At 30.6% G+C, this 9,667-nt stretch overlaps 1 protein-coding gene across 1 annotated transcript; it reads left to right on the top strand.

The window, feature by feature from the left end:
* The first annotated feature begins 722 nt into the window (after positions 1 to 722).
* LOC129895502 (uncharacterized) lies at positions 723 to 1,534 on the top strand. Its single transcript, XM_055971225.1, has one exon. The coding sequence runs from the start codon at positions 1,119 to 1,121 to the stop codon at positions 1,407 to 1,409; it is 291 nt and encodes a 96-aa protein (XP_055827200.1). The 5' UTR covers positions 723 to 1,118; the 3' UTR covers positions 1,410 to 1,534.
* Positions 1,535 to 9,667: the final 8,133 nt, after the last annotated feature.

Below are 9,667 nucleotides of genomic sequence, written 5' to 3'. Positions count from 1 at the left end.
CGATGACTTGGCGGAAAAACAAACACAAATTCGACTGATGATTTTTGCAGCTGATTTTACAAGATGAAATCGAATCACCCTATATAGTATTAAATGATTGATATCATGAGATTTAGCTATGTAGACACAAAAATATTCTTCAATTATTTTTAATTACTTAATTTGTTTTCTTGATTTTATGTTTTATATTTGTACTATTAATTTTTAAAAAATAAATTAGCTTACAAATTTTATTATTTGGAGAGAATTGTTTATTGCTAAATAAATCAAATACAAATTAATACAAATTTGAAATGTGAGTTTTTTAACATTTACTAATTGAAAAGGCAAATATATCACCACATGACGTTTGTGATTTTAATTGAATGTATTATTTGTTGATATATATATGGTTTTCTAATTATTTATATTTTGAACAATTTATAAAATTGCATACATATTAAAACTACAATTTGAAATTTTTATGTGTAAACGTAGATATAGTTCATTCGATTTTATAACCATTTACCCTTGTTTCGATTTTAAAAGTAGATGTTTTATTTTTTTAAAGTTGAAAATTGATATTTTGTAAGTGATCAATTTATTGAGAACCACACAAAAAAACCTAATTCGCTATTTGTCTATCCTAACTCAATTACATAAAATAAAAAATCTCATAATAATTCAAGTGTATAATTAGAAAGAATTTTTTTTTTAGATTTTTAATCCAAATATAAAATTAAGTGGGAAGCAATTATTAACTTTTGCACCAAAGGATCTAGTATATTGATAGAGCAAAATCGCAGTGAAAATAAACATCCCACGAGCTTATCGGCATAACACTGGCTTCCAAAAAAGGGGTAAAAGGACACGCATCATACACTTTTTAAAAACAAAATACTTGCTAACCAAGTATTTAAAACAGTTCCTCCTCTTACCCACCAGAATAGTTCTAAACAATCCAATCTTGCGAACCAATTCACCGAATTTTCTCTTATCTCCATTCCCCTTATACATATACTCCTACTTCTGCAGCTTTTTTTCCTTTCTAAACAAGGATTAATTGACAATTTCTTGCATAAATTGATCAATAAAGCAATACTTTTCTGGCAAAAAGTAAAAACACCAACGCAATTACGATGATGTCAATTTTCAGTTCTTTTGATGCCCTCTCCGCTGAGATGTTGGGCCAAAAGGTGAGCCGCTCTTGGGCAACGGCCACTTCTGACAACAAACAACAACAGCAACGTGTGGGCCCTCTTGGATCCAATCAAAAGATCGCCGCTTCTCCGCCGTCTACTTCCTCAACCGGTGAACTGAACAAGGCCGGAGAGGCGGCACCGCCGTCGTGCCCACGGCAGCAAAGAAGGCCGAGGTGTGCACCGGAATTGGATGGGGTCCACTGTTTCGAAACAATTCTCCCCTATTGATTTTTACATAAAAGTCCAAAAGATTGATATTCTTATCTAGTCATGATATTATGATCATATACTCTGCTGCTGTAAATTCAGGAAATTAATATATAAAAATTTGGATTCTTTGCTGGACTGAAAAACCTTCAATTTGTAATATTTCTCTTTTTAAAAAAAACTCGCGATCCATATCAAGTACGATGAACAAGTTCGACGATTGATTATTTTAGGAGCTAATTTTCTAAACTGAAATATATTGAGCAGAATTAAGACTATATTATTTTAGAAAGTTTGTTATGACTGGATTATTCATGGTGTCAGATTTCTTGCAACTTCATTGACAAATGATAAAATTATATTTAACAAACACATGACAGTTCTTTTTTGCTAGATTTAGATGGGTAAGTTTCTTTGGAGCAACGATAAATTAAGTTTTAAATGAAACCTTGATTAGTTGAATTGAGCAAAAATTGAAACTTTTAAAAGCAAATTTCAAACAGAACCTTGTGAAAGCTACAAGATTGAAACTTTAGGCAGCTAAATTGAGCAATTAGCGCTAAATCCAATAGTGGCCATGTTCTGCTGTAAATTCAAGAGATTGTCATACTTTAATTTGCGTGGAAAATCAACATCGACTTTAAGCCAAATTGCTGGACAATTTTTGACTAGAAAGTAGTGTGGGGCCAAAATAGCATCAAGATACTTAAAAACTTGAGATGTTTGTCAAATATATTTGCCAAATAATAACAAATTATATGGCCAAATATTAATTTTCAAGTTTTTCCTAAAAACTATTTGGAGCCAAATGGCATCTTACCTGATGCAATATTGTCCATTTAAAAAAAAACCTACAATTTTTTCAAAAAACCTCATACTATTAAAGAAATTTATACCTTATAAGTAGATTTATATTTTTTCAACTTCTGATGTGGAATTTAGTTCACGCACCTAACAATTTGAAGAAAAATGTTGTGGAGACAAAATGCCCAACTTGGAGAGACCAAGTTAAAAATGTAGTCCCCTTGATTTAGACCATCTCTAATACATCTCTATTTTACTTTCTATTTTTTATATTTGGAAGGTAAAATAAAGAATGAACACTCTAACCACCTTTAATTTTACTCTCTACATTTCAAATATAAAGAATTGAATAGTAGTTCTCCAAATATTTCAATTTTTGAATACATTTTCATTATTATATTATCTTTCTACTTTCTATTATACAATATTTGTAATTAACAAATTTATAAATCATATTCTGCCATTAAATAAATCTCTAATATTATTAATTCTTTTTAATGTAACACAATATTTTAAAAATATATTATTTAATATATATTATTATCATTCCGGATTAATAATATTTTTAATTTTTTCTTTAAATTTTCATCACTTTAATTTCCTTCAAATATTTCAAATATATTATTTTTAATTTTCGTCAAATATTTCAAATATATTATTCGATATGATTGGATTATGCCGAACATGTTATAGCATTGTGAAAAATTAAAAATCAAAATTACTAACTTGGTGTTTTCAAAATTGTACCATTTTGTATCATGAAAAACTTAGAAATATCATTGAACAAAAAGTGTTTCTTGCAAATCAAACACATAGAGAATTTCTTCTTCCGGCAAATCAAACACAAATATTTCAAATATATTATTTTTAACTTTCATCAAATATTTCAAATATATTATTTTTAATTTTCGTCAAATATTTAAGTGATATAATCTAGAATTTCGTCAAAAGAAGAAATATTTCGCGATGAAACAAGAATCGTGCCAAAAAAATGTTGAACGTGCATTCGGAATTTTGCAATTATCGCAGGATCGTCACATCTTTTGGAGAAAGGAAGTGCTACATGATGTAATGACTACATGTATTATACTGTACAACATGATAATCTAGGATGAACGTGACCTTAATGCACCAATTCAAGATGCCGTAGAGGCTCCAACTCCAACGACAAAAATGGTGATATATGAAAATCTCCTGTTCGAACAATTTTTAGCTAGATATAAAAAAATAAGGACAAAAATGCTCATTTTGAACTCCGTAATGCATTAATAGAGTATTTATGGGAGCAACGTAATAATCTTGAAAGTTGAGTATTTATGTAGTATTTACGTAATTGTATTTCATTAATGATATCATTTTTATTTGAATTGTCCATTAATATATTTATTACTTAATATTTGCTTGCAATTGATGTTATTTAGAAATTTAAAATAAAAAATTAAATTTATATTAAATATTAAGAATTTGAAAAAAATAAATTTTACATTACATGAAAATTAAATATGGTGATTATTTGAAAAAAAGAAATGATTTATATTATGAAATTGTCACGCCCCGATAGGGTACCCTAGGCGTGGACGACACTCAAAAACTATCGTTGGTCCTCAAGCGAACCACTTGGACCAATCACTCATTCAGTCAAGCAGAAGAAGACTCAGATAAATCTAAAAAATACTCGAATGGGCTAATAACTCAACAGGTCAACTAAAAGAATAGTTTTAAAAAGACAATCTTTGAAAATCAACCCAATCTCATAAATAAAGGTTTGAGCAAAATAGACTCAAAAGGAACATCAACTCTAACCTATCAACTATCAAGAAGGTATCGAGACAAGTCCACGACTAACTCAAAAGAAACAACCCCATGAGCAATGGATGAAATAATTATGATTCTTTCGAAATCAAGGAGGTCTCACCACTATCAGGAAGGAAATGGTTCTTCAACGATACTTTTGTGAGGATCTCTAATATCTATGTCTGCATCATAAAATAATGCAGGCCAAATGGAGTCGGTACATGAAATGTACGATATGTAAAATAGCTGAAAGGAAACTTACTCAAAGATACTCAACTTAATTCATAAGATTCAACTCTGAAAATAGTTCAACTCAATAAAACATGCAATATGTGTAAAAGAATGCTTTATAAAACACAAGTAAGTGAATGCAACTCAGTATATAAAAATATAATATTTTAATTCTTGAGGAGTTTGTCTAACCGACAACCATCATTTATGGGCTAGTGATGATACAAAGAAGCGATGCCGTTGCCACATCCATCCAATACCTTGCCAGGGTAAAAGACATCACATCTCTAGATCCACAATCAATCACATCAAGTCCTCTTTTGGGATAATAGGGAAACATCTGATTTCACAGTTCAATCCTCTCCTACGCTGGCTACATAGTTTATGGGCTCACACCATATCGATACTCAATACTACTCCTAAAAATATTGTTTTATGCTTATATACGTTAAGTGAGAAAATACTTAAAATACATCATTTAGTCTCTTTTGGACTTAGCTCAAAACTCAACTCAAAATGCATTTAAAGCATGATTTGATTCTACAACTTAACCTCGAAATAGATGTTTCAATGTAATAATGCATAACTCGTTTATACTCAACATACTCATGCTCAAATTAATAATTGAAAGATTTCTCAAACTCAACTCATGCTCAAACTCTTTCTCAATTAAGGATGAAAATAGTCATTCTTTAAACTCAAAATAATGCATGAAATAATTAATGCAAAAAGGTTCACAAATCATTCTTTAAAAACTCCATCAATGCATAAAATACAAATGGAATCTCACTTAGGGTTCATGTGAATACAAACACGAATCCATACTCTCAATAAGACTCAACTCAAAAAACTCATCAAGGAATATTATAATACATATACAATAATGCAATGGAATTCATATACAAAACTCAATAGGAATTATAAATAATTCAAGAGCTCAATTCATGGAACTTCAAAACACAACTAGGGTTCATGTGAATGAAACCATGAACAAAAATCTCAAGAATTCAAGGTGTAGAATCAATAATAATTTCGATGCATAATTATATAGAACTCAATGAACGAAGAAATTACTCATTTGGAACTCAAGGAACTAAGGCTAAAACTCAACTCAACTATTTAATGATAGAATTTAGATGTAGGGCGCGTGGATGAACTCAATCCAATGTTATGATTAGCCTTACATACTTGAAAGATTGATATTACAATCGAACTCGAAAAATAATAGCTTTATTGGAGGAAACCTTTGATCTTGGAACCTCGATGTTTGATCTCAAGAAAAGAAACTCTCTTATGAAGTTCTTAGAGTGGAAGAACTTGGGAAAACCTTGGGTGAAGGGCTTTTCTTTGATTCTTGAATTTTTGACTTGAAAGCCTTAGGATTCTTGATGAAGAAGAGGTACCCTAGGTTAGTTTTGAGATAGTTTCTTGAGACTAGATTATTTGGATTGATGATTATGAGAGGAAAATAAGTTAGTGGAATGATATAGTCTTTTAAAATACCCAAAAATGACTTAAAATAGGGTTACCCTAGAATGTGTCGAGGAAGTTGTTGAAAAAAGGTGTAGGAAACCTTCACGGAAGACTCTACGGGTCGTGAAAGTATTTAAGACCCGTAAAGGGGTTTCGTACAAACATTCTACTCGACAGGGCTTCACTAAAATAGGAATAACTTTTTACTTTGAATTCGAAATGAGGCAAACTTGAGGAGTTGGAAAGAGGACTCAAAGACCTTTAATCGGATAGGTCATGGGATACCTAATTCTTTATATTATAGGAGATATGATCATTTGAAGTTGACTCAAGTAAAATCTTTTACCGAAACTCAATCAGTAAGGAAGCTTTCAACTCGACTTTGTGCTAGAGGATCCTTATAACCTTAATTCATCTCCAAATCTATTCTCACACTAAAGAATTAACCTCTACACATGCACATAATTATGAATCATTAGGTACAACTCCATAACCCTATGAAGAATGTCTCGGTCTTGGCTTATAAAAATATCGGGGTGTTACAGAATTAGAAATAATAATATAATATTGAGGAGAAAGAAGAAAATTCCTTTTTAGAGAGTAAAAATAGAGAATTGGGTTAGAGTTGGTTGTTTCCAAATACTCTCTATTCTCTATGTTTGGAGAGTAGAATAGAGAGTGAGTTGGAGATACCCTTAGACCGTCTCCAACCCACCTTCATTTTACTCTCTATTCTTTATATTTGGAGAGTAAAATAGAGAGAGGGTTGGAGATTCCCTTAGGGTAACAAATATCCGGACATTGAGATCTCAAAAGTTAATTAATTATTTTTGTTTTATATGATAGTTATGTAGACAATAAAATTCGCATCGAGAAAACAATAATCAAGACTGAATTTTTTTGCAACAATCGTATTTATTTGATTTCAGATGTGAGCGTTACAATCTTTATAAATTCCCCGATTCATCTTTTCAAATATAAATTCAAGGACTTGTGAGCTTGATCGTGAATTTGGTGGATTTGATCTTGACTGGTAAATTTGAATTCAGGGCCTTCGAGCTTGATCTTGAATCTTGATGAACTTGTTCTTGACTTGATAGAGTTGTTCTTGCCTTATACTTGAATTCAAGGGTTTTTGAGCTTGTTCTTGAATGTTGTGATCTTGATCTTGATTTGTACTTGAATTCAGGGGCCTTTGAACTTGATCTTGAATTTTGATGAACTTAATCTTGACTTGATAAATTTGATCTTGGCTTATACTTGAATTCAAGGGCTTTTAAGCTTATTCTTGAATCTCGTGGTCTTGATCTTGATTTATACTTGAATTCAAGATCCTTTGAGCTGGATATCGAATCTTTACGAACTTGATCTGGACTTATACTTGAATTCAAAGGCTTTTAAACTTGTTTTTGAATCTGGTGTCTTGATCTTGACTCGTTTCTTGAACTTGAGCGCTTGAATTCTTGGCGTTTGATCCACAAGCTCTTTTTGGCTTTTTGTTAGAATTCTGGTCTGATTATTGAATTATGAGGACTCCTATTTATAGTTGTAGAATAGAAGAGTTATGATGAGAATAGACTTCCTTTCGGGCAATTAGATTTAAGTGATATGGCGCCGGCGGAGGAGTAGCAATAAGAACAAGTTTTATTTAGCCAATCAGATTTAAGTGACATGACATGTTCCTGTTGGCTTCTTTGTTTGACTTGACATTCCACGTCGTTTGACACATGACACCAAACTGAGCCTCTAGGATGAGATGACAATGAGCTTAGCAAAGTGTGTCATCATATACAACCCAAATCAATAGACTAGTCCAATGAAATTTGATTTTAATTAAATCCATATTTATTGAATTTAAATAATTCATCTAATTATATTAATCCACAATATTTATTTGGACTAATATATCTTAAATTTAATATGATCAGAACCATATAAGAAATTTATATTTAATAAATTTTAAATGATTACGGGTTAATTCTACAATTTATGTGAAAAATCCAACACACGGCTATCTGAAGCATGAGGTCCAATGTATTGTGTAACCTAAAAATTGAGAATTATCTAAAACGTGGAGCCGTGGACAATTTAATATTAGGGAGGTTCAATATGTGTAAACTAAGAATCGGAATAGATCTGCCTCTTATAACATGATATGAAATAGACTTTTGAGGCTAACTAGACTCTAAAAATTATCTCACAAATACGCTGATTTCATCTTATACAGAGCTGTTAGGTGGTCTTTTTTTTTTTTTTTAAAGCACTACTGTTTACAGAGGATAATCAACTAGTTGTTGGCCTTTAAAGCACTGCAGTTTGTAGTTTCTGTTTTTTAGCTAACATAATTTTTGGGTTAACTGCAACTGGCCAACTACTTGGTTGAATTAGTGAAGTGTGTACGCAATTTAGATTAGTTGGAATAGACACCGGGTGAAAATAAAAAAAAAAGTATGTCAACAAAATTGTCAGGGTTGAATAAGATCCCAACTTGGACGATTACGTGTATTCTCTAACAAACAGGCCAAATCAAAGCATCTAAGCACCCCTTAATTTACCAAAGTCTATAATTGCTAGCTATTTGAAGTTTGGTTGACTACGTGATCCATAATTCATCAAATTGAACATCTTTCAGACTTCAACTCATTGAACACGTCAACCATCCTTTGATTTTGTTATCAAAGAAAGTCCACCAATATGGATTGGGTATTTGGGTCCCAGGCCTATTAAATTATTTTTTGGGTATGTACATCCCAAACCTATATTTATTTTAGTGAGAGAGACAATGGATGGACAATAAGCAAGTGGCTTGTTGCAAAATGGGGTAATACATACAAAAGAAGCGCATAAGATTATGCTTCAACCACGGGAAACAAGACACGTTTCGCCATTATACGACTAATTTCCTTTTATGAATATAATAACCATTAACAATTACTCAATCATTTCTTCTAATAAAAGAGATGGACAATTTGATACACTGAGTATATTTCGCGTTCACAAAAAAATTGTGAAGGGTAGAACTCTAAAATAATGTGACGTAGATAATTTTCTTTGATGCAAATATGTGTGGTTGATTCTACGATTTTCGTCCAAAAAAAAAAGTATGCGTGTTTTAATTAATTTGATCTATTTTAACTTGACATCAAGTTTAAGAAAGTAAATAAGACTTTTTATTTTTGTGGTTTAAAATCAAAGATATATCAAATGTACCAAAATACTTTTTTAATGTTATGATCTTAAACATATCACGTGGAATGTTGAAATTAAAAAGGAAAAGAATCGTTATTTTTGAAATGGACTAAAAAAGAAAATAAGTGAAATAAATTGAAAGAGAGAGTATCCACATTATTTGGAAGTTATAAAATTTTAGCATTTATCCTTAATAGCACAACTTGTTGAAACTCACCTGATCTAAAATGTATATTTTTAATTTAAAAAATATAAAATTCTCACTCCACACACTTAAACGAATACTTTAATACGAAATATTCTAAATTATATTTGGTTTATGTAAAAGAATTTGATTTGTTACGTCTCTAATAAAAGCTTTCACGTAAAATGTGATCCAAGTTTAGTTAGGTAATGAAATTAGGCAGCTTCCCATTTAATCCGGAAGGAAAAATATCATGTCGTTCAAAAAATAGAAGAGTCGTGAACCGTGACGAATTCATAAGAGATTGGTAGTCCACGTGATCAAATTAGCATATAAAATCATAGCATGCTTAATGTTTAACTTTGGGATTGACTTGGCAATTTTTTATTAGTTCTAATATTTCTACATAATCCATTTCTTCATCAAATATTTTTAAAAAGATATTTATATTTAATATGTATGTATAACTATAATAAAAATAATAATTGTATTAAGATATTCAGAAAAAAAGAAGATTGAACTTAAATTGTAATTTTTTTAATTAATTAAATTTTAACTTAGATCTAAGTAAGAACTCGAAGAAATTAGAGAGAATGTCCCTCTA

Source organism: Solanum dulcamara, chromosome 7 (genome assembly GCF_947179165.1).
Source record: "Solanum dulcamara chromosome 7, daSolDulc1.2, whole genome shotgun sequence".
NCBI classification, from domain to species: domain Eukaryota; kingdom Viridiplantae; phylum Streptophyta; class Magnoliopsida; order Solanales; family Solanaceae; genus Solanum; species Solanum dulcamara.
This window is presented reverse-complemented; position numbering and strand designations above follow the sequence as displayed.